General features: G+C 37.3%; 1 protein-coding gene and 1 long non-coding RNA gene across 2 annotated transcripts; one reads left to right on the plus strand and one right to left on the minus strand.

The window, feature by feature from the left end:
• Positions 1–334: 334 nt before the first annotated feature.
• On the plus strand, positions 335–26,115 carry LOC136848822 (uncharacterized). The gene is made up of 6 exons (XM_067121506.1): positions 335–593; positions 5,267–5,505; positions 6,387–6,598; positions 19,421–19,605; positions 21,363–21,509; positions 25,555–26,115. The coding sequence occupies exons 1-6, from the start codon at positions 546–548 to the stop codon at positions 25,663–25,665; spliced, it is 942 nt and encodes a 313-aa protein (XP_066977607.1). The 5' UTR covers positions 335–545; the 3' UTR covers positions 25,666–26,115.
• On the minus strand, positions 10,503–14,088 carry LOC136848503 (uncharacterized). Its single transcript, XR_010856039.1, has 3 exons — positions 13,953–14,088; positions 12,918–13,004; positions 10,503–10,813 (listed from the first exon to the last, which is right to left on the minus strand). It is a non-coding gene; the product is annotated as an uncharacterized lncRNA (long non-coding RNA).
• Positions 26,116–27,728: the final 1,613 nt, after the last annotated feature.

Raw genomic sequence — 27,728 nt, forward strand, 5'->3', positions numbered from 1 at the left:
ATAATTCCATTTGTTGTTCGGCTCGCATTTCTTGGCATAGCTGCGAACAACGGAGAAATGCCACATCGGTGAAAGGAACACCTGTGGCGGTGATGACATGATAATACAAATTCCTTCGATGTGAAGAAAAGGTAAATAACGAGATAATTCAGTCAAAATAAGAAGCAAATGATTTTCAAATGGTTTTGTCTCTCAAAGACTGAGGAGATTTTGGCTTTACAAATGGGCCACTTTACCATTGTCACAGTAGAGCATTCACCAACCCAGATATAAAATTATTTGGAGGCTTCATCGGAGATGCCGTGATGGAGAACAGGTGTCCGCCACGATTATTGTCTCTCTCTCAACAAGTGTTGCGTGAAGAACATCTGTGGTGAGATGGAGCGCCTTACTGGGCGCAGTGCAGGACTAAGACTCGTTCGTAATGGTTCAGATTGAGTGGCGACGAAATTAAGATCCTAGGAAAACTCGTCAGCACGCAGTGAAGGATTCCCGCAATCGTTTTTCGTGCTTTGCGAGAGAGTCGTCATCAAATCGCGTCTGCCATGAAGGTGCTCTTAGCTGCGCTCTTTGCCCTGCTCCTGCACTCAGATGTAAGTCCTTTTTAATGTAAATTCGTTCGGTTTGGTCATTGTCTTCACGTATGTTAGTAAGATGTATGTGTATGTATATATATGTGTATATATATATATATATATATATATATATATATATATATATATATATATATATATATATATATATATATATATATATATATATATATATATCACTGTAAACATCCCTGAGGGAGGTTTAAGGCCCTCTTAAATGGATGCATTCCACAAGAAGAATTGCATCACATCCCAGTTACAAGATCCTCCTCCAGGGATGCTTCTTGGCTAGGTGTGAGCCTCCCTCCCTTCTGGGAAGGCAGCCCCAGGGAAGGACCTCCCTGGGACTAAGGCCAGAGGCCGTTTCAATGGATGCCTTTCCAAGGAAGACTTGGCCTCCATCACAGTGGTGAAGCTCTCCTACTGGATGTTTCCTGGCCTGGGAAAACATCCCCAGAAGAGGGCCTCCTTTCTGGGTGTGACCTGGCTTCCTCTGGGAAAAGGTCCCCAGGGGAGGGACTTGATGCCTCCCTTGTGGGATGCCTTCCCCAGGGAGAATTAGCCTTAACCCCGTGGTGAGAGCCTCCCCCAGGGATGCCTCCAGCCCTGGTATGAGCCTGCCTCCCTCCTAGGAAGGCAGCCCAGAGAAGGGCCTTCCTGTCAGGGCAACCCTGTCTTCCTCTGGAAATCTTTAGTCCCTAACCCTGAAGTAAGATACTCCCCTGACGATGCTTCTGTGCCTGGCAGAAGCCCTTCCTCTCTTCTGGGAAAGCTGTCCTGAGGAGGGCCTCCCCGCTGTGAATCCCCTAGGGAAGGTATAATAGTGAGAGAGTAAGACCAGCCCATGTTCTGGTAGGTGTCATAACTGTCTTATTTTCAAAATAACCTACATGAAGATCATAGGAATCATACTTCTAGATATTAAGTCCACGAAGAACCGATTTTCTTGAGGAAATCTTAAGGGCTCTTGCATAAATTTTTAATCAGACAATCTGGAGATTTTTGTACTCTTCACATACAACTGGTAACTTTGTGAGGCTGCCTTACAATAGTGACTCGCAAATGTTCTTCATATAATAATCTATTATTGTTGTATATCATCCTTGAAGGTACTAATAGATTTCATTTATTTATCAAAAAGAGAATATCTTTTGCGTTTGTGTGTAATCTAAGAATGACATATGGTGAAAGGATGTGTAGAATGCGAGGGGGTTTTATCCAGATACTTTGAGTGTAAGGCTGTATTTGGAGGGAAGTTTCTGCAACATCATCTTAAGCTTAAGTGCATTAGAACCTGATTTCGGAGAGAGAGAGAGAGAGAGAGAGAGAGAGAGAGAGAGAGAGAGAGAGAGAGAGAGAGAGAGAGCAATTAGCAATAAGCTGAAGTAGTACACTTGATGCTTCTTCTACCTACACACACACACCTACGCACCTGACATTCACTCCTGTGACGGGAAACATTGTTATCTCTGAGAGATCCAAGGAAGTTAGGACCGGCATCGTTTGCAGTTTGGAGGAGGACGGAGGAGCCTCCCAGTACGTACTGCGTTGGGCAGTGATGCCCTTGCACTGGGAAACATTGCAACTCTTGGGGAGATTCAGGGAATCTAGGAGCAGCTTGCTTTGCAGATGTAAATTCAGAGGAGGCGTCGAAACTTCTGCGTCAGCTATGCTGGATGTAGGATAGATGGCGACTTTTGGAGATTTTTCGGTAGTCGGGCGATTAATGGAGAGGCATCCTGTCTTAAGAGATCTGTCTATCATTATTCAAAACTATGAACTTCGTAATGAATTTCTAAGTTCTAGAATTTCGCTACCGATCCTAATTTTTTATTATTTTTGGGCTGCCCTCTGCTATATATTAGAAAATGTAGTTCCATTGTGAATATGGAGTGGCCCTGAAGAAAACTAGTTATCAAGAAAGAATAAGCAAAATTACTACAATAGTGTAGTATTTACTCATTCCTAAGACAAAGGATGTTTGTCTTAGGTTTTCTTCAGGGCCACTCCATATTCACAATGGAACTACATTCTAATATATAGCAGAGTGCAGCCCAAAATTAATAAAAAATTAGGATCGGTAGCGAAATTCTAGAACTTAGAAATTCATTACGAAGTTCATAGTTTTGAATACTGATAAACAGATTTCTTAAGACAGGATGCCTCTCCGTTAATCACCCGACTACCGAAAAATCTCCTGGGATTACGCCTTTCGTTCTTCATAGCAGTCGCTGGTGTCAGTCTCCTGGCAGCATGGGTGAAATTCAAGATGGCGGCGAGCACATGTTTCATTCGGGCGGGGATCCAATCCTACCAGATTAGCACCTGGGATTTAAAGGAGTCTCAGCAGTTACTCGGACAAGGGACGAGATTAAAGTTTTCCCCCCAAAAAGGCAGTGGACTGACTAAATATTATTTGCGTTATTTCCTTTGCCAGATGAGAGAGAGAGAGAGAGAGAGAGAGAGAGAGAGAGAGAGAGAGATACTCTTGACCGTCTGAGTAGACAGATATGAAGAAAAAGTGGATTAAACCTTGACTTATTTTGTTCACCTGAAGAATGAATGGACAGTGATGCTGATCCCTGAAAACTATATCTCTTCGGACGAAGCAAAAATCTAGATAACTGTATCTGTATATAAGCTGTGGATCATTTTGGGGGAGGGGATATTAACCGATCGGGATGAAACTTTGGTCCCTAATCGTGCCAAGTTTCATCGAAATCAGTTCAGCAATTCCGGAGATCCAGATATCGACTTTTGGCGTTCAGGGGATGTGGTAGAGGGTGGGTGGGTGGGTGGGGACCCTAACATATATGTGAAGTAATAACGGTAAAAAATGCAGCCGTGATACTTAGTTTTTCTGGAAGGGTGCCTTTCAGGGATTGTTTTTTGAAATAATGAAATTTTAAAGTTCCAGTATGCCATTCAAATTAGCCACCAGAATTCAAATTTCCTGATGCCCAGGTACGGACTGCTCGCAACATTAGAAGAGACGCCTTTTTCTCAAGGTGTATGAATAGCTAGTGGTGTTAGGAGAAGCTGGCTGACTTACTGTCAATTATCTTAATTAAAAGTTATCATACAAATTGAATTTACCTACGCAGTTTTGGTTTTCGAGACAGCTGACCTACCCTAAATAAAGAGCCTCAACCGGTAGAATGTTTTCACACACACACACACACACACACACACACACACACACACACACACACACACACATATATATATATATATATATATATATATATATATATATATATATATATTGTATATAATTATGCAGCAAACGAGCTGAGCTGACCATAATCACGGAGAAGCCATATAGGTCTAAGAAAGCTTATTCCTTCGTTACCACATTTTTCTCAATCTAGGACGTTGCCACTGCAAAAAAAAAAAGGACTGAAATTACACGCAAAAGAGTGACGAAATCACAAAAGGGGTAGTAAAGCCCACACGAGACTGATTTTGGGGGTCAGGGGATACAACCTGATAAATTATGGTGAAAGAGAAAAGTAGAAGTAGGAGTCTTTTCTCAATCAGCACAGAAAGCGAGTGCCATCATAATACTCATAGTGAATAGGCTTCGGTTTTGTTGAACCACCGCTAATGTGAAAATTATGCAAGAAGCGTTGTGTTTATATGATCGCGCACTTCTGAGTGGATACATCTGCTATATGTCTTCATATTGTATTGCTTGTAGAGGCGACAGTATCTATCTCTTTAGGTATGGTTAGAGTTGTGCGTATTATAATGGGACTCGTTTTCTATACTGATTGAGGAAAGACTCCAACTTCTACTTTTCGCTGTCATCATAATTTATCAGGTTGCGGAGTAAAGTCCTACGCCCTGCCCTTTCCTTTGTATCCCCTGGCCTCCACATCTGTCTCTCGTGGCTGGGCTTTGCTGCCCCTTTGGTGATTTCAGCACTTTTTTGCCAGTAATCAATGCTGCAGACTGAATGCACCTTCTCCATAAGCTGATCTTTGCAGCTAAGTGAATGCCCCACCAATCATCACCGTGGGAGCGGTCTCTGTGTCTGATATAATGGAACAGAACTGATATTTTTTTATTAATCTTTTGTACTGAAATAATTCTGTAAGCTGTAGATGATCACGGTATCTTGAAGTGGGTCCTGTTTTAATGTTCACTGTTTATACAGAAGCTTTTCAAAATATATATCAGGATTTAAATGTAACTGGTAAATTATACGCATTGGTAACTGTGCTTGTTCCACTAAGAAACTTGCTAGTAAGGTCAAGTTTCTGCCAGTCTGTAAGCCCATCCAGATAATCAAGTCTCTCAATATGACAGTGCTTTTTCCAAGCACTAGCGATCATCAAAAGGACCCTTGTGCGTAAATAATTATCCTGCTAGTCTCAATGTTATCAGATGTGACTTGGCCTATTGTTCAAGCTTTTTTGAGTCAGATGTCTCTGTAGTGCTTTTCACATCAGCGGTCATTGGCACAGAGTGTGAGAAGCTTGCTAGAAATCGTGGCATTTTTATAAAGTTGTAAGAACGCCTTAACAAAATTATATCCATGTATTCCACACACATTTAAATACTATCAATTAAAACCATATAGAGTTGATAAGACGAAACTTGTTTCGAATGTTTTTGAAACTATTGTTTTTCTGTTCTCTCTTTTGCTTACCTTTCATTCTTACTTTCAGGCAGTGAGCTGTGCCGATCCGACTTTCGATGAGCTGAAAAGTCAACTCCCAATCACCCTGACTCCAAACGGCGCTGACCAGTACTTCTTCTTTATCATCCCAGTCCAGAAGAACGATGATCCTCAGATTATTCTGCAGATGGCACAAGCGCAGAGTATTTCCAACCGCACTAATAATTCTATTGCTTCCACCATGATCGACACCATTAATCAGAGCGTCAATGTTTCAGCATCTGGGGAGTGAGTAGCGTCTCTTGAATGTATGCAAGAAAACAAACACACACACACACACACACACACACACACACACACACACACACACACACATATATATATATATATATATATATATATATATATATATATATATATATATATATATATATATATATATATATAAAGTACAGTCGAACAAGAAGGCAAATTTTTAATAGCCGTTCAGCTATGCATCTGGGATAGGCTGTTTTACAACCATCTTCTGAAATTGTTTCAGATTTCATTGAAAAGAATGCGCATAGCATTTCATGCTTCTGATTATAAGAAATTTACAGATATAGCACAACAGCAATTATTTAGTTTCATTAGATTACATAGCTGAGTTTAAAAAGGTGATTCGCTCGCTCTTAATATGCAATAGATTCACTTACTTCACAGTCTTGAAAAGGGGCATATTATGCCAATAAACACAACTGAGAGCTTAATGTTTCTTAAGCTTCAAAATAAAAATGCATTTCTAGCCGTGTAACTTTTAAAGGGATCTGATTCTCTAGCTATAACCTAATTCCAGTCATTGCACAAAAATTGTTTTATATACTGCATATATATATATATATATATATATATATATATATATATATATATGTATATATATATATATATATATATATATATATATATATATATATTCTTTGTTATAAGGATTTCACAATTGGAATGCACTGAATGTCTTTTATTTAGCTCGTAGATGCTCAAGTGATCGAATTCAAGAAGGACTGTGATCTTATCAAAAGCAGCTGATCAGTCTATACTGAAAAAATGAAAGGTTACTTAGAGACTCCCATTTCCATAACCTAATCTCTATCATATCCTACAATCGCAAAACTTCTTCTCCACACTTCCAGGAGCCTCGACCTGGACAAATTCTTCGTCATGCCCGAATCCGAGGAGGAGAGCAACAACTTCAACTTCCAGGTGCCCGTGGTCGTCCCCCTCGATTTCCGGTTCACTTACAGCGCGGAAACGTCCAGCACCGTCCTGCCGGAATGTTCAGTCGACACCCGCACCTGGAAGGAGCAAGTCATCGCAAGGATTGCGGAGAAACTGCAACTCGATGGTAAGAACAAATGATTGTATAAATGCGCGTGTATGACTTGAGACGGAGACGGGGAGAAAGCTAGACTTTTAAGGCAACACTTAAAATGATTTGAGAGACATGCTGGAAGATACACTCTGGGCATTGGGCAACATGTAGAATGTAAGAGAGAGAGAGAGAGAGAGTTACAGGAAAAGATGATAAACAAATAAATGCGAGGGAATCGAAAATAATACCGATACACCTGAATTCAGGAGACGTCAGTAGAAAGCATTAGTGAATATGCTCCTCGCTTAACCCTTTCCGGTCTTGGGGCTTCTGGGAGAAGCTATCCGTCTCTCTAGTACTAGGTATCGAGGGCTTCTCACATAAGCCCACCCCAAACCCGCCCATAACTTTGTAATAACTCGAAATAGCGTCCCCAAAGTTTATCCAATCCATAGTCTGTTTTCTCTACTTGAGCTCTACAAATTAAAGAAATCCTTTCTCCCCCACAATCAATCCATAATCCACCCCCGAAAATAATATTCAAAACTACGCCAAAAACTCGGCTTCTCTCTGGCGAGACTAGCTCATTTCGCCCGCGTGTTTCCCCAGTTGAAATTCGCCTCTCGCTAGTTGCTGGCTTTGTTCCCGCTCGAGTGTTTGTAACGCTGTCACCAAGTCGCCCTACATCCCCAAAATTTAATTAAGAAGTAATTGGTGCTCTTCCCTCAGATCTGATATCTCTTTCTGATATCTCATATATATATATATATATATATATATATATATATATATATATATATATATATATATATATATATATATATGAGTATATATAATATATATGTCTTTTCTAATTTGTGGTGACCGGTAATAAAGTCACAGGAAAAATTCACAATTTTGGCTGGGAAAGATGTCAGGTAATCAAACAAAAACAATCAAGTCAGTCATAATTTAAGTCATAACCAATTAAATATTTTAAATCAGTTATTAACTGGCAATACATGACTTACATATCATTGTATATATATTATGGCATTACATATGTGAAAGTATTTAACCGGATTAGCCCATTTGGGACTGACTTGTTCTCGAATTTTCAACATTTTGTTTTTTGCCCCATTGGAAGGTCTTATGCTGACTCCGTTATATATGTGTATTTTGAACCTCAAAACATTCTTAAAAATACAATAATAATAATAATAATAATAATAATAATAATAATAATAATAATAATAATAATAATAATAATAATAATAATAATAATCTTATCATCATAGCTAAGGAAAGAGTGGTATATCTTGGGCATTGACAAACACTTGACAAGTGACTCCCATGTTTCAGTACAAAGCTAAATCTATTCCAGTAGAAATACTTGACTTTTTCTGCCTCTCGTGTAAACAGCTATTTGTATTTTTACAATATTGACTAATAGACATTTACACATAGCTAATGGTGTTAAATTTCTAGAAGCATGGAAGTACACACGAATCTATATTCAGCCTAAAGGCAGGGTTATGTGGAGCTATCTGTCGTCACTTAGTTTATGAATTCAGCAACGGACAGCAGTAAGGGTTTTATCTACAGCGAGCAAATTCACCTATATACATAAAATAAGTTGTTTACGAAATGCGGTGATCTTGTAAGCCTATAATTGCCCTCCATACTCGGTCACCTGGGTACGCTAATCCTCTCTGCTGTCTAGGTCAAGAAAGGAACAATAAGTAACTATAGCTTACTTTTGCTGTGTACGCACATCCCTGAAATAATGAAAATTAAGGCATTCACATGACAATATACTTTACTGATACTTTCAGTACATGTGGCTTTATTCCAGACGTATTTAAAAGGTTTCATCCACAAAAATAAACGTTTTCTATTTTATTGTTATTGGTTTTGGTGCCTCGCAAGGAATCAGCGTTCATTTGCAATAATTATCTAGCATATAATTGCAATGTTTTTGCTTACTTCAAATTATCTAGGATGTAATCCTATGATTTTACTCAACTTTGTATTTGTGTTATACATCAGAACAGAAAAAAATTATACAAAAAGTTTAGGTAATATAATTTGTTCTACTGGTTTTTACCACAACTTTTTTGCCATAAAATTATGACTTTTCTCTGACTTTATTCCTGTGATTTTATTGCCGTCCATCATAACTTGATGTGACCTTTTTTCGGGCGCAGTTCATTTGGGCATTAGTCAATATATCATTCAGGCGACTATTCATTGTAATTTATAATTTGGGCGACTATCAAAATCCTGCAAATTGGCACCAGTCATTTGGGAGAATCACTAAGGAAAAAGAAGTATTTTAGGACATGTTTTCATGTGGTGATAACTCTGTAATCGGTTGGCGGATAACTCAGTAGTTAGCAGGTTAATAACTGGCAGTAGTTATCAGCATTAGTTATTCATTACTCGGCTATGGAAGGAAACGTCTCAGAAACAAACCGACGAAAAAGGTGTTGATATTTTCTGGATTTTCTTTTTGTATAGACATAATATTGAAGAATGTTTCGTGGCGGTGCACAAACAACAAAAACCAAATGTAAAGCCAGAATTAGGTGACTAACCTTTGCTATCCCAAGTTTGCTGATCGTAACCAGGATAAAAGGAAAACCGATTTTGTCGAGTTTTTGTCCTAGGACTCTCAATTCTAAAGCGAACCCAATTTACTCGCAATTCTAAAACGAAGTATCACCAAGAGATTGCCAAAACTAAGGACCAGAAGCACAACCCCATCCTCAGGAAATCCTTTGAGCAATTTTGACATTCAAAAAAAAACTTTAGAGCCAGAGACAAGGCCACTAACTAATTAAACAACGTTATGCAAAAATCCTTCATTACTATCGCCTCACTTACCCGATACATACAAGCCCAACGTTAAAGCCTGTGCTGTAGTGACCATCGACAGTCACAGTAACTCCAACAATTTATAGGTATAAGCAATAACCACTCCTGGGACAAATTACACTCACTATTGGAAACTTGCTGCCTGCTTAACTTTACAAACTAATAACCCTTACATAGCAATTTAGACTCAATTCAACCTCGGAAGATCCTTAAAATATCCTTGGCGTTATATCTTGTCAAACTGAATTTTCACTTCCAACTATTATCGCTGAAGTCACCTTTACGAGTGTTGTCAGCCGAATGCGATCTCCAGATCATAAGGAATTGTCTTAATCATTCGTCACCAGAGGGGTAAAAATAAAATATCACTTTGCTAAATAAAAGTTTAAACGGGCATAGATTATTTCAAGTAAACACCAAAATTCGAAGTTAATATACTAGAATCTCATAATTAGAAAACATTGTTTCAGTTACAGTACTTCATTTCTCATAACTTCCCCATCCTACTTGTTAACCAATCCTACTTGTTAACCAATTAGTAACTACTATTCCCTTGATTTCATAGGACACTCTTTCAATGAGTATTACAGTCTACCCCATCACATGACATTTACTCAGAATTAAAAACCATTACTGCAGTTACTTCCTTTCTCAATATTTCCCAATCATCTGTTAACCAACCAATCGGTAACTACTATTCCCTTGATTTCATTGGACATTCTTTGGCTTTCAAAGAGTATTACAAAGTCTACCCCATCACATTACTTTCAATTAAAAACCATTACCAGTTACTTCATTTCTCATATCTATTTCCCCATCTGTCACCAACCAATCAGTAACTAGCATTCCCTTGATTTCATAGGATATTCTTTGTCTTTCAAGGAATATTACATGGTCTACCCCATCACATGACTCAAAATTAAAAACCATTATTTCAGTTACTTCATTTCTCATTTATTTCCCCGTCTTCTGTTACCAACCAATCAGTAACTAGCATTCCCTATATTTCATAGGACTCTTTCATGGAGTATCAAAGTCTACCCCATCACATGACATTTTGCGGATAAAGAAATGGACAAAGGTTTACAGACGTATATATTAAGCTGGTCTTCATACATGTAAATACTATTACATATCCAAAGTAATCAGATTATAAAATTGAATAGTAGGTAGAGCACAGCATCAAAGGTCTAGTTGTCAGGGTAACCGAATTTAGTGCGCTTCGAACCGTCACAGGACACGCATAGCGTCTGCAAGTTGAGTTCTTGTTGTCTGGGTAACCGAATTCAGAGCGCTTCGAATCCTCACAGGATATTCAGTCTTAACGAATAAGCGTTGCTTTCCATTAGTATTAGTGTCGATGTTACGGTCTGCTGCAGCTACACCAAGAGCCTGTGCATAAGAAAAGTAGTTTGATTTCAGAATATACTAAAAGTTTCCAAGACAACCTACCCTCAAAGTGTAAGTGTGTTCAGTTAGTCCCAGCAACTATTCTAAGGCTATTATAATTAATACTATAGTAGGAGTAAACTTTCCCATTAACAATCCCATGCATTAGTGTTACTTCAAACTGCCATCAACTTTCACATGAACATTCCCATATATTACTACATTGTTCCTTCAAACCCCCCAAAAAACAGGATAGAGAGTGCCATCCTTTAAGATATATTTAATAGGGCACCAATCAACACAAACAACCGCATCTGACTTTAGTGCTACATTAACTATAAGTGGCCATGCAAAGCAAACACTATCTGGCAACTTTCGTCCTTTAGTATACAGTCATGGGGGAATTGAAACTGCACAGCCCCACGGGGCGAAAAACTAAGTGGTTGGGGAGTTCAGAATAAGAAAGGGGCTCCCGAAGCAAGCTTCGCCGCTGGAGGAAAGGTGGATGAAGGTAGGGGTCAATGAAAATACGCAATGCAATCTAAACTTTAACATGAAAGCTTTGCTTGAAGAGTAAGAAGTGGGAGGGTGAGGGTGTTGAGCGCATTGACGGAACGTTAAAACAATTTGAATTACAATTTCCACTATTAACCAGCCTATTAGAATACCTGACAAGTCCACAACAGTCAAAAAAATTCTTTAACATCAAGACCTAGGCCTCTTAGATCGTTAATATCCACCTATTACCTGTCTAGTTCCGATTTACTAGTGGGAATGAAATTCTAAGTTGGATATGTCAGAGTTACCCTACCCTATTCTCAGCTCCACTATACATTCAAACTCACTTTACCAAAAGGGCTCAAGTACTGTAATACCCTCTGCTATTAACTTGCACTGTCAAATGTCACCCTAGGTCTGATAATCGCTTTTTACCCCAGTCTATTCCCAGCATCTTTGAGACACTAGCATTTTTACCTTTATCCTAACCCCTCCATCTTTATAAAATAAGCAGGTTCTTCGCCCTATTCTAGCCTATCCTACATTTCAAGTTCCATATCTTAACTTCCCATTAATTCCTAGCTACACGAAAACTATCAACCTTGAAGTTCTAACAAGTTAACTGGTTTGAAATCCCTGTTGTGCATGGTGATGAAGTCACCATGCTTGTTTCCGAACTTCCTGTTGTGCATGGTGACCAAGTCACCATGCACAACATGCAAGTCCACCTTTGCCTGGCAGATGGCAACGCCACCCCGGCAAAGGTGGGCTTGGGAAGTGGCCAAAGAAAAACTTACTTTACACGCAAAACTTACTTTACACGCAAAACTTACTTTACACGCAAAACTTACTTTACACGCAAAACTTACTTTACACGCAAAACTTACTTTACACGCAAAACTTACTTTACACATGAAAACTTACTTTACACGCATAAAACTTACTTTACACGCAAAACTTACTTTACACGCAAAACTTACTTTACACATAAAACTTACTTTACATAAAACTTACTTTACACGCAAAACTTACTTTACACGCAAAACTTACTTTACACGCAAAACTTACTTTTGCAGCTGAAATAATTACGCAAGAGCTTTAAAAATTGTCATTTTAAAAACTTAAATTCCAAAATAGACTTTACAAATCTAAAACAATTAGCTGAAATTGCAAGATCAAGCCATAAGGCAAATGTTTAAAATTTAAAAAATTTTAAGTCCACTAACTTAAAAAATACTAGATTTACTCTACACATTCAACTAACAAACTAACACGCTTTCAACTAAAATTACCACACATTCAACTAACTTTTGATGCTAAAATATAGCTATACTAATAAAAATAAAAATTAAGTACTTTAAAACAGTTCTGAAGCGGGAACAGATCCTAAAATTTCTTGAAATGTTCAAAGCTGTAAAAGTTTAATTTTAACTTTTGAAATTTTATACAAGTTGAAATTTCTCAAAACTAAGGTTTTGAATCTGAAAAAATACCAAATAAATTACAAATTGCTAAACTTGAAATGAAAACTTTTCTGAAAACTAAGCTAAACAAATGTTTAGGGGGTTACTCAAGTCACTACTAAAAAAACCAAGAAATACTTACTCACCCCATTAATGCTGGTTATTCATAAGGTATCGGTACATCTAAGAACTCAATTACTCATTGTGGCACGCTCATTTAACGACAACCTGACCTGAAATAAGAAATATATTAAAGCCCCAAATTTTCTAGCAAGTGGAAAGTACCAAAGGCTGACTATTGGTTACAATCGTCTGGGCCACCTGATAAGTTTTGGAATACTAAAAGGAGCAGCAAGCAAGGTTTTATAAGTACTGATAAGCGTTACTAGTTTGCCCCTCAAGCCTACAATAACTTTAAATAAAACTTAATATTCCCTATATTAGGAAGGCTATGGAAGTCGAGTTACACCTCTCTTATCCTCAGAAACTTTAAACCCTATTGCATCGTAAGACTTGCTCTATTGGAGTATAAAGTTAAAATTAAAATATCCGTAGCACTGCATATGTTTGCTAGTATAAAACCAAAGTGCATAGAATTACCACTCAAAGCAATCTAGTTCAGCTTAGTAATAAGCTTCGATAGTCTTAAATACCATGTTGAAAGGCAATCTACAACAATACCTAAACATTTTGAACAATTATTGTAGGAATTTACAACAATCGAAAATACCAATATTTGAAAATAAAAAAACCGCAAACTGAAAACTTTCATACGACAACTGTTTATCCCTCAAGTACTACAATCTAAAATATGAGATGAAACAGAACTGGCAATAGTATCCACTCGCCAACCCAACAAACCTTGAAGCACGCCTTCACGCCTAAAATCTTGCAAAATCTATTCACAATACGACATATCTGAGAAACTGCGCAAGCTTCTCTAGACCTCAAATGAATTTTGTAAACAGTAGACACGCAAGTAAAGGAAATAGGCGATTTAAACCTAGAACAAATTTTAAGTCAGGCTAGAGAGCATTTGTGCACTGCGCACCAAGACTATACAACAAAATACCGCCTGAAGTGAAGACCATACAAGAACTCAAATTTAAAGAACTATTCGACAGAAACTACGATAGGCCTACTCACGAGAAAACACTGAAAATTATAAAAGAAAAACGTACAAGGACCCGTCAAAGAGGGAATCATCCCTATGACACCAACGATCCTCCAGTAAAGCACGGCCGAGATCCCAAGAGCAAATGAACGGGAAAGTCGAGTTAGTATCCAAGAAACCTGTCTTACCAAGCTGGAGACTCAACAACACTGAAACAAGCTGTTCTTGAGGGTAACAGCCAACGACCGCTGCAACTGCCTGTTTGTGGGACGTCGCTTTATCGCCCTTTCGCCACCGAAGAAGTTTAAGGCGATGATCAGAAAATCGACAGAAATTATTATTATTATTATTATTATTATTATTATTATTATTATTATTATTATTATTGAGAGTTGCCGGGCACTCTTTCTTTTTAGCGAACTACCCCGATTATGTATCAGTAGTTAGCCCATCTGAAAAAATTATTATTATTATTATTATTATTATTATTATTATTATTATTATTATTATTATTATTATTATTATTATTGAGTTGATTTGCCATTTACTCTTCCTTTTTAGCAAACTACCTGACTTATGTATCGGAGTTTGGTCTTTATCTGGAATTATTATTATTATTATTATTATTATTATTATTATTATTATTATTATTATTATTGCTGTTGTTTTCAGCAGTGCTTGGGCATAAGAGTTCATGAATATTAATTTTTACTAGCGTACTTAATTTAGTATACTGTATTGTGTTCATCTTATCGTTCATCGATATTATCATTATATTATTAGTTAATGCAAAATGGCGTCACAATGACATGGTCATAGACAAAAATAGTATAGAACACTTTTGTTAAGGTGATTCAACGGTGAGCTTATCAACTCGCACCGATGAATGCAAGGTAATTTTTACAATTAAATTTACTATTACTAATAATAAAGGTGCGTAGGTTCGTAATCTGCTACGGAAAAAGGTCACCTTTAGCGATTTGCCATATGGATTCAAGCTTTGCAGTGATAAATATATCCCAAAATTTTGGGGAAATTGAGAAGGTAGGAGGACAAAGTGGCATTAAATAAATCATTTATATCTGTCGTAAGTGATATAATTAGCGGCTAATTCTAACAGTGGTCAACGAATTTACTGAAACCAGATCATATTGTTCGATCATCGCCTGATATTCGAATCTTGTTTCGATAGTATTAGGTGGAGCTATGAAAACTATTATCATCAGGACTATACATACATACATACATACATATATATATATATATATATATATGTGTGTGTGTGTGTGTGTGTGTGTGTGTGTGTGTGTGTGTGTGTGTGTGTGTGTGTGGTAGTTGGAGCTCTGAAACATATGATCATGTGGATTATATATATATATATATATATATATATATATATATATATATATATATATATATATATAAATTTATATATAGATAGGTAAATAGATATTAAGCCACCAATTTACTTTTATATCCAGTTCACTACGCCTCTGGAATAACAGCTTACAACCAAGAGGAATTATGATTAATAAATGTTTCGTCACCAGTTCTCAAGAGAGGTATAAGTTGACATCGACTCTGCTGTACATGCCTGTCGAACTCAGTTTTGTTGTACTTAGAATCGATATCAACCCATCTTCACCATGATAGCCAATTGGTAAATTTGTAACGCGTCGTTAATTATGAATTTGTCGAATTTGTTTTATACACCGAGGGTTTTTCTTATACTCACAAACATTAGGCCACAAATATCATAAAATATCCAGTTCACTACATTAGGTGGAGCTCTTAAAAATATGGTCACACACACACACACATATATATATGCTCACACAAATATCGTTTATTGTCTAATTCACTATACCTCACGAATGGCTTAATAGCTTACAACCAGAAGAATTATAACTGATAGGTGATTCGTTACCAGTGGTATTCGAAACGTTGCTTTATTTAGAAACAATGTTGTACTTTTGACCATGGGTGATGTACAGTGACTTTTGACCACTGACCCATCAAGAAAGGTGTAAGTTGATATCAACTCTGTTGTATAGGCATAATTCTCTCTTATTTTGATGGACATTAATAAGAGCATTATCTACGATTCTTCGATATGAAAGCAGAAGGGTGGTCAGGTTCGATGTCCCTATAGACATGTTCTTAATTCCTCTGGGCAGGGGAGTTTTATTTTGCTGGTATATCCCTTATTTTGATATGCCCATTGGTTTGAAGAGAGATCTGTCTTACTAACTAGGTTGATGGCTTTTCCGCCGTCATAGTGGGCAGCTGGTTGAGTTGTTTACAGATGAAATCGACTCCTTTGTCTATGTAACCGTCAGAACAGGTTCCTGGTCCTCAGAGAAAAAATTACACTGATACCTCAGTCTTCATTGATACTGCAATGTCATGATAGTTAGGAAATGAATGCAGGAAATAGAGAACGCTGGTCTTCTATAGACGTTGAAATTGTACTTGAATGATTCCCTGTTGATATATTTAAGAAGGCTAGTTCCTGTCCTTTTCTCATTCAGTTTTGAACGTAATGATAGAAGTGAATTCATTTTGTTCCAAATAGATATCAAAATCTTCTCAACTATTATTCCAGAAAGTGAAAATGTCATCAACGTGTCGTACCAAAAACCACTTTGGGACAGAGTCATTAAGTACATGCAGACATTGGCTTAAAGAGGAATAGCAGACTGCCTAACCCACATTAAAATCTTTGTAAACCTTTCAGTTAAAAGAGGGCATGTTATTGGCTACATGGAGCTTGAATAATTTAACTTTTTTCACTGCCCAGAGGAAATAGGTCTCCGTAAGAAGTTGATTTTTTCCCTTATGAAATTCAGGATGTCGTTTACAGAAACCTTTGTGAATAATGATTCCGCGTCCTGGCTTATGAGTGTTATGTCGTTCACTATAATATTTAAATTACATAATTACTGAATAGAGTCCTCTGCGTGTTTTATAAACTACCTAGGAAATGTGTCAGCAAACCTGCTAAGTTTCTGGTAAAGTAAAAATGAACGAAACTTAATTTCACAAAACTGGGAGTCAGAGAATGCCTTTCTTATGGGTTCTGGCGAGTCCGTAGAAATATGGTAAAGAGTTGTTGACGAATCCAGGTAAAAAAAGTCACAGGTATAAAAGAAAAAGTCATGCTTAGGGCGCCGATGCTGACCGAGTAGGACTTCCCCTAACTACTGAACAAGATAATCACGACGATATAAATTATATTGACCGGAGATCTTTGAGGATATGGAATCGATAGTCACAAAATTTATACTTGTTAGGCAACTATCCATAGCAAATCAACCTCTGAATTACCTTATAACCACTGATTGTTCATTTTAAGATTGACTTTTCGCTTCTGCTTAATTAATCTTGACTATTTCAATATTTCATTGTATATATGAAGAAGTATGTTTGGAAACATGCGAAAACTCATGTTATTATTACATTTGCAAATGTATATACAGCTATGGATTTCGTAATCACCATAAATTTAATATTTTACTATTGCATACCGTTATAACCTTCTGAATGAACATACTCGACAAAAGCCGAGGAAGAAACACAACAAAACACAACAAAAAACCAGCATTGCAAGAACTGATAGACAACACCAGAGTAAACTGCAAAAGCAACACATGTAGGTCCCGTTGCTAGGTAACCGGCTGGTTCTTGGCCACGTAAAATAAATCTAATCCTTCGGGCCAGCCCTAGGAGAGCTGTTAATCAGCTCAGTGGTCTGGTTAAACTAAGATATACTTAACTTTATAAATAATAACCCCAAATTCCTCCCCAGTCACATTCCCATCATACGCATACACACAAATATATACTGCATATGACACATTTTCCTACCTTTGTAATCTGCAATATGTTTATATACTAAAGGGTCCTTCTGTAAATTCAATTCTACGAACTTATTTGTCCTTCTGTATTCGCTTATACGAAATTTTTAATATTTTACCCTTCACTTGGTTATACTGGTTGCTGCCGTATCTGTGATAAACAGCAATTCGTCTTTTCTAACTGGGCTGTGGTAGTAACATCAGCTGTTACTGCAGCAATGATATTTACCCCACGTGCAAACTACCGTTCTAGCAGTTCGGACATAAACCATGAACCAATAATAGCTTCGGCTTGGGAAACAGCAAATTGCTGTAATTCATAACTCACTCGCATTATGCAAAAGGTGGTGGTACGAATTTGCGGGTTTTTATTTCAGTTCAATACAAGATGAGGATGTGATGATAACTGCTCAAGCTGAAAAAAAAAAAAACAGAGCCTTTGCTTGTTTCCAGAGCCTGTACATGAATTTTTAAGTGAAACGAATTATAGTTGTGATGGTTCTTAGTCGTTTTCATTTTTAGTTTATCCAGTTTCATTACTTACTCGCATTTTTCATTACACACGCACACACACACACACACACACACACACACACACACACATATATATATATATATATATATATATATATATATATATATATATATATATATATATATATATATACATATAAGTGAAATAAAAATGTATCGTTGAGTCCCAATCCTGCAGTTGGGTTTGTTTAAAAAAGAAACTCATTGATACATTTTTTTAATTTCACTTATTCCACGTGGGACGATGACGAATCTAGCCGTCAGTGCTGCCAACGCCGGCTATTAACTAAATGCCAGTAATGAGACTGATGGTCGCTTCTGTTAATTGCCTTGTCATTCATAAAATATTAATTTATTTCGACTGAAATATTTACCATGACTATAAGTAAGGAATGTTCTATCTACTTACGTAAAACTTGTTACATTTGATTAACCAGTAAATGTATGTTTTGACCTTTGAGGACAGAGGAAGAGAATAAGAAATGCTAAAAATTATTTTTGTTCCAATTTCATCACATCTAAAACGATAGTAGGTGTTATCTTATTTCTGAGAACTTTTAATATACTTGAGAATAAACTATCAGCTTTCCAATGGTACCACTTTAGTGATAATAAAAATTACACGGGTAAAATTAGAAAGCATTTTGTGGAAACTTCCAATGCGTCTAAATCTTCAACTGTTCACCCACAGGCCCGTACCCAGAGTTTTTTTTATTTGTGGGGGGGGTCGTTTTTCCCAAAAATGGACCTTTTCTTCTATATATGTCATTGCATATATAGGTATATACAAGATGAAATACTAGAAAATGTTATTTTAGTTATATCAAGAAGAAAAACTGGGCATGCTGTCTATGCCCTTCTACCCGATTAGATGTTATTCAAAGCACTGACTTTAGTTAACAGAATTTTCACAGAAAATATGGACTTCCAGGAGTAAATGACCAAGACCTGAGCGTAAACATTTAGGTCGACCCGTCTGAACCGGAGAGGGTTAAACATTTGGAGGTCAGATGATTCCACAAACTGCACAAGGCCAAACTATTCCACATTTCAGTCGTAGTAAAAATGAAACTCGCAAACTGAGTAGAATTTTGACTGTCATTTTAACACAAGAAGCATCACTTGCCATTGTATTTATTAACAGGGCAGCCATCGTGGGACCACAGCGACCTGAACATAAGAATCCGCAAGTTGAAGGACGCCTTATCCAGCGTCACCCTAGACCTCATCACTTCGGTGGCTGAACTCTCGACCTTCGCTAACGTAACCCAGAAGACTAAATACCTGGCGGACATCAGGTATTACTACATCATTAACAACGTAACGGAGGTAAGTAGGTAGTAGAATTGAACTGAATATGGAATTTAGGCCAAGCATTGGGACCTATGAGGTCATTCAGCGCTGGAACGCAAATTGACAGTGAAAAGGTTTGAAAGGTGTAACGGGAGGAAGACCTCGCAGTGAGGATATTCCTGTTTAATGTTTTTTTTTTTTTATGATGCGAAAAGTTTTGTGAGAATCATCCACTTTGAGTCTAAACACACACACACAACACACATATATACATATATATATGTATATATATAGATATATAAATATACACTATATACGTGTATGTGTGTGTAAATGTATGTATATGTGTGTGTGCATTTATGTATATATACAATATGCGGAGGGGCAATAGCTAGAAGAGCACTGGATTTACATTTGCAAGGGGCTTGCTTCGACTCGGCTGTAACTGGATACCTATTGAGCCGGTAAGAACAAAAACACTTGTGGATAGCCAACTCACTTCCAAAGACTTGCTGAGGATCGGTCAATGAACACACAAACGTATAAATATATAAATATACAAAGTGTATATGTGAGGAATAAGGGCTTCAATCGACGTCGAGTGACGGGTTGATTTAGGGAACTTTTCATGAAAACTGTTGTGCCTCTTTGGAGTAAGTTGTGAACTATATAAATGGCAGTTAAACAAAAGCTGTGGGTAAGAAAGGATCTGGAGATAGCAAAGGCATTCCAAAATATTGGATGGTAGTCAAGACATATACACACAAAAATATATATATATATATATATATATATATATATATATATATATATATATATATATATATAATAGTTAAAGTTAAAGTCCTCCTGGGCCTCTGTAGGCTCATATGGCAGGCGCTGATCTCCTGTTTCTTAGGCCGACAGCCAGTGGGAGACAGGTCCCAGTGCCTATGCCACGTGGCCAGTGTGTCGCTAGGCCCACTGTTTAACTCCCCAGCCCCAGGGCTGGTGCCTATTCTCCTATTGAACCTCCGGTTTTTTTTTTCGGACCGTTAGGTTGACGGGCTACTGGATTTATTCAGCAGTGCAATCTGAGCCGTCAGTGAGCAGCGGGATTTGAACCCTGCCCTTTCGACTGGTAGTCGAGAATCACCACCACAGCAGCATATATATATATATATATATATATATATATATATATATATATATATATATATATAAATATATAATTATATATATATATATTTATATATATGTATATATATACATACATATCTCTGTATATTTATATATATATATAACTACATGTATAGAAATATATACATATATACACACACCCACACACACATATATATATAAATATATATATATATATAATATAATATATATATATATATATATATATATATAATATATATATATATATATATATATATATAAGGTAAGAAACAATGATAATATAAATAAGGAATAAGACTAAATGGCCCGGCTCAAAGCACGTTCTGTACTGTCTCAAAGTGCATACTTATAATGAGTTATAGTGGGAGGGGCCGGACCTGGGTTGGACGATGGCAATTTTAACCACAAACCTCCTAACCTGTATGCTATTCCTACTATATATAGTACAGTGTAAAGTATATAGATGCATTTTGCATTATATACCGTGTGAATCTGAATGATTACAGTGTATGTGTAATTAGCACCATATTTTACAGTGTCACGAAAGTATTCAGCTTTAATATTCAGTTAATTCCTCTTGTTGCATTTTCTGTCCATTAACATAAAGAGCAATTTTTCCTTACCTTCTGCAGCTGACTGGAGACCACGTTTCCCTCATGGCCGAAGGCGTGAACACCTACGAGCTTCTCGACAGTGCCATCAAAATTGCAGAGCAAGGAATTGCCAAGTTTGCAGGTGACCCTAACAATGACCCAGCCTTGGCACTTGTGCAGTCACAGGTCAGTTCCTCAGAGATACGTAAACTAATCAAGTTTATCCGAGAATTCACCTCTTTACATAAGTTAAGTTAAGTATACCTTAGTTTTACCAGACCACTGAGCTGATTAACAGCTCTCCTAGGACTGGCCCAAAGGATTAGACGTATTTTACGTGGCTAAGAACCAGTTGGTTGCTTAGCAACGGGACCTACAGCTTATTGTGGAATCCGAACCACATTATAGCGAGAAATGAATTCCTATCACCAGAAATAAATTCCTCTAACTCTTCATCAGCCGGCCGGGGAATCGAACTCCGGCCCAGCGAGTTCCAGTCCACAGCTCTACCGACTCACCCAACGAAGAGCTTATCTTTACATAAGGAAATATAATAATATCAGTTATGTCCTTAGAATTAAGCTCCTTCGGATCTTTCCTAGACAGTGACCCCTAGTTCTTCGTTGGCTGGGTGGGTAGAGCTGTCGCTTAGCACGATGCTGGCCCAGCGTTCGACTCTCCTACCAGTTAATGAAGAATTAGAGGAATTTATTTCTGGTGATAGAAATTCATTTCTCGTCATAATGTGGTTCGGATCCCACAATAAGCTGTAGGTCCCGTTGCTAGGTAACCAGTTGGTTCTTAGCCACGTAAAGTAAGTCTAATCCTTCGGGCCAGCCCTAGGAGAGCTGTTAATCAGCTCAGTGGTCTGGTCAAACTAAGATATACTTTAATTTAGACAGTGACCCCGAATGGTTTTAACCCGGTATGTATCCACCTTTGCTGCGTGTTTAGTACAAGCCCGTTGGGACCATGAAAATAAAGAAAAGACAGTAAATATCATAAAGTTAATGACCCTCTTAGATAGCGACATCGGAAAACCCTTGGGGGTCACTGCTTAGGAAAGATCTTCTTCTTTTGTTGTACTTTTAAGGAAAAACCGCCAACCTTTGGCAAAGAGGGGCCCTGTAGTCCTTCCAAGTGGGTTTATAGTATAATCAAGGGCATAACGTCGTTCATCTCACATTGATTTGAATTAATAACAACTTTTTCGATCACATCAAACTGGAGACTCATAATGAACTTCATAATTCCGCTCACACTGAGTTTTATACTTCAGTTAACACAACTTCATTCCTTTGTAAAGGAATGTGAATTTCACACTTTTCTTCTTGTCGACCTTCACACTGTCATTCTTATGAACTTCAGCCTTTTAACTTCATACTTTAGCTCACATCAGTTTTCACAATTACTTTCGTATCATACTTGAAACTTCCAAGTATAGTTAACTCCAAGGTCTAGAGTGCCCTCTAGACCATGAGTTAACTCCATACTTTCGCTCAGATCAAATTTGGTAGTTTCATTCATATTGAGCTTAACACTTGAAATCATTACAAACTCACTACTCTTGTTGACATCGAACTTCTCACTCCCATCCTTGTCATTTCTCGTAATTTATTTCGAACTTCAAGACTGCCCTCGCATCAAACTTCCACTTCAGCTGAAATAAAATTTTTACACCTTCGTCTATGTCAAGTTTCCAGTTTGCACTGACATCAAATTTACGACTGTTGCTGGTAAAACTTTTTTCTTATCGAACTTGGCAATCATATTGAGCCCTACGCTTCAACTCAAAGTGAACTTGACACTTTTCCCTATATTATGCTTGTTCTTTCTCTACATTCCTCTTCGTTTAGTTAAAAAAAAAAAAAAACTCGAGAAACGAAAGAGGAACTGTCACTTGGGAATGTTAAAAAAAAAAATCTGGATTAACAAGTAATGTGGCAACTCCCGCCTACTACATTCAAACAGGTCACAGGGATTCCCAATAGGAACTCCTGGTGTGAGCTCAGACTTCACCTCCGGACACAGACGCTTATATATTGAGTGTGTGTGTGTGTGTGTGTGTGTGTGTGTGTGTGTGTGTGTGTGTGTGTGTGTGTGTGCGGAGATCATTAATATCTTCTACTGAAATGTGCACACGCCCATGTGTAAAAAGCTATAAATGGCTATTAATTTTCTCAGCAAACATCCACAAAGCTAAAAGTCCACGTGTAAAAAAAAGTAGAGAGAGAGAGAGAGAGAGAGAGAGAGAGAGAGAGAGAGAGAGAGAGAGAGAGAGAGAGAGAAGAAAAGAGTGCTAAACTACTGACGAATATAAGAAAGTTAATAAAATCATAAAAAATAATAAATAGGCCTACATACAGGAATCCAGATCACTGAAAAATAAGAGACCTGGAGCATGAGCACGACGCCTCAAATTAATGTGCTGTGGGTAAAGAAATTAAGGAAAGTTCAAAATGTCTTAATTTCTTTCCCCACAGCACATTAATCGGAGGCGTCGAGCTCTTGCGCCAATTCTCTCATTTTTCAGTGGTCTGGATTCGTGTATGTGCTTATTATTTTTGTATGATCTTATTTCTTTTTTATATTCGTCAGGACTTTAGCACTCTTTTTTCTTGGCTCTTTGAATATACTTCTAGTCTTCTTCTTTTAACGTGCTTTTTTCCCATTTGCATGGGGTAAGCACGATGCCTTCTTTTGAAGGACTTTGATTTGGCTTTTGGGGTAGACCGTAGTCTCGATCGGCTGCCCTGCCTGTCATCGCTTAGACCCCGGTAGCGCATGTACAATGTATCACGTATTAAAGATGTGGTAAAAATACATATGTGGTAAAAACACATAAACTTTTTGGAAAGAAAAACAAGAATACTGCAAATGGCACTTGCAGTAAAACTGTCTCACCGTAGCAAATTATAAACGTAGACGGATGAGTATCAAATATTTCACTTAGAATTGAAACTTTAAGTCTTTAACACTGTATTTTTTCCAAGTAAATGTATTATTCATATTTTCAGTCTAGGTGATGCAGACAAAGGGCGGAATTAATGGGGGTGTATTTTGCTTCACACAAGTGACTTTTATCAAATAGTTATTGGAATTTTCGGAATAATTACATCGTTGTAAAGTACTTTCTCACAAATCTTTCTCGATTTTCATGGCAATGTAGTTTCCATTGCAAAGAAAAAATACGGTTTCTTTCTCTTGTCTTGCAAGATATGAGTCCTTATTGAAAGTCCATGAAGTATCACTTCCAAGAAACTTTGATGTTGCATAATTGGTAAGGGATGAGGCCTAATCCAGCGGTAAGACATTATTGATTAGGCTGTATCTAAGATTCCTGTGCGCAGCAGTAACGCTGTGCTTAAAGATTTTGAATATTCGATAACGTTTAGTAGTATCTTCGAACCCAGCTTTCCCAGCACTTGAAGAGCATATCTTATAATGCTGCCGAAGATTTGGTATTGCTGCAAAACTTCCGATAACAGCTTAGATGATGATAGGCCTATTTGCGCCATATGCTTCAGATCTTTTGTTTCGCCTTTCCTGGAATAATGTTTTCCTGTTGAGCACGCGTGCAGCCTCCTAGGATCTTTATCTGCTGTTAAAAGCGATTGCTTAAAGTAATGTTTATTTTTTCTCCGCTTATGGCTAATGAAAATCTAGACTACCTGTTGTAATTGTTGGCTGAGTTGGTCTAATGCCAGCACGGTTCTTGTCCCTGGGGTAATCTACCATTGAGAGATTATCCTATTTGACCATCTTTCAGAGAACATTTTGTATCACCTATAGCGACTCAAAGACTGGAATTAATGTTCGCTATTCATCTCGCAGAGTAGCATCAATGTTTATTCTATGTATATATAGAGTATAATGCAAAGCCGTGGGACCGCTCCCTAGCGGGTTGAGGCTCGTGCGTAAGAGGCTGTGAGGCAACTCGGAAGTTCGTGAACCGCTTATAATTCATTTAGTTATCTCTTGTTGCTTGGTTTTTCTTCGTTTTTTCTATGTATTTCTCTTGTTACACATTTTATTATCCGGAACCTTGCTTCGCAAAATAAAGGGCACCCTTTTTGCTTCTTCATGTGAATGTATGCTCATATCTAATACTAAGAATAATAGTTCAAATAGTAAAAAATGGTATTCTGACTGACAAAACTCAAAATAGTATAATCAACGTAATCAGACAAATTCATTTATTACATAATAACATGCATCATTTCTTTGGCAGATCGACATGATCAAATCGTCAGTTGCAACTACCCTGACGCAGTTCAAGGCAGCCTTGATTGTGACCAAAGACCTGCAGATACAAGAGGCCAACGCAGAGGACGGACTTTAAACAAACGCAGCAACTACAGCAACAGCAACGAAGGGGAAACAGGACGTCCTTGGAGTGACTCGAACCTTAGAGACTGCTGATCACGCAACGAGAGGGTACGATATGACACATCACAATTCCTTATTGGCAGTTGGATGCTGTAATCCACAGATTTCGACAAAAGATTTAATGCCCATTACTTCGGGGTTAAGGAGACAAGTTTTTACATATTCCATTGATGAAATTCTCTCTGAATCAGAACTTTATGGTTATTTATTCTTTGTTGGTTAAAAGTAACGAGATCGTGTATTATTTGCCTACTCTTGAAAATAAAGTCGACCTTTTGACGAGAAACCTATGAAAACTGCCTATTTTATCTTATTTCTTAGCTGATTTTAAAAGCACCATCAAATGCAACTAAAAATGTAAAGATCATATGAATTGTCATTAAAATAAAATTGATTAAATTTTGTTCTTTTAGTAACTGACATTAGCCTTTTTTCTAAACGTTATAAAAAAAACCTTAGCTCGTTAACAAATCCGAATATAACTTTGGTTTCGTAAGTTAGTGTGGTCTTGGGAATTGGGTGGGGGTTTGTACAGGTAAAGATTGGAAGGGGTTGGTATAGGTCAGTGCTGGATTTTGGCGGAAATTCGTCCGAGAAACGGGTGATGACGTCACACTTCGAAGATGACGGAAATGGCGGAAAATTTTTTCCACCATGTATAATCACATGACAAGAAAGGCAAATAGCACTCGTAGAATTAAATTTTTATACCAAAATTTTGTATTTGAGTTTTTTAACCGTTTCTACATTTATGAATGGTTTACTGATAATGAATTACATTTGGAACTGGGCCATCACTCACTGCCTGCCTGGGGAGAGTGGCGGAAAATTTGACGAGGCAGAAACTTTGTTGCCTGTGGCCGATTTTCAAGATATCCTACCTCTATGAGGTAAGGCAATCGTACTTTCAAATATTAAACCATTCATTAATAAGATTTCATGAAACATCATTAATAACGGAATAAATTTATGCGATGGACTTGAGTCTCAAGTCGCGTAGCGCTTGTGTGAATTCTAGTGAAATATCAGTTAAACTTCTCGGTTCAATTCAGATCTGACGAAAGTCACTCGCTAGCGACTGACAGCGAAATCACATCGAGGATTTTTGCTTTTTGTACGAACACAATATTAGTAATGGAATTTAGCATGGATGAAATGTGTACCATATCTTTTGATATGGTACACCCACACGTCGACAAAATCAACACCCTGGTGCGGGCAAATCGACGCCTGACTGTCAGGGAGCTTGCTGAAGAGTGTGGGATATCAGTTGGATCTTGTTACGAGATTTTGACAAAAAGATTGAAGTTGCACCGCGTTGCTGCGAAACTTGTGCCACGCCTGATGACGGACAAACAAAAAGCCCATCGCGATGGGCTTTTTGTTCATCCGTCATCAGGCGTGCATTTACTCTCAAAAAGGCATACATGACTCGAGCAGAAAATCGTATGGGACGAAGCTCTTAACAAAATCTCAACACAATCAAAACAGACGGCAACTGGCTAGTCACAAACGGTATGCTTTCAAAACAAGGCGAAGAACCAAAGTTGGTTTCAAGAACAGTACATGAAACATTGCAAAATCACTCGTTCTCCTCTTGACTTGACTGCCATTCCATCGCTTGTTATTGTGTTATCTTTCGTGATGACAACTGAACCAAAACACGACATACGAAATCACGAGTACAGAACACATGTTGCTGGATGAGACAAAATGTGCGATCACATACTACATTATTATTATTAAAACGTATTATTAATTCTAAATTACACTGCTAAGTTATCTAAATCACTAACTCTTTTGAGATCTGACATTACATTACATATGATATTTCAACACCTATTCTATTACACAGAACACATTATAACTAGAATAGTAAATATATAAAAATCATGGAATGCTATTCATATTACAAGGCAATATCATGATATATATATATATATATATATATATATATATATATATATATATATATATATATATATATTTATATATATACTGTATATATATATATAT

This window comes from Macrobrachium rosenbergii, chromosome 19 (assembly GCF_040412425.1).
Source record: "Macrobrachium rosenbergii isolate ZJJX-2024 chromosome 19, ASM4041242v1, whole genome shotgun sequence".
Classification (NCBI taxonomy): Eukaryota; Metazoa; Arthropoda; class Malacostraca; order Decapoda; family Palaemonidae; genus Macrobrachium; species Macrobrachium rosenbergii.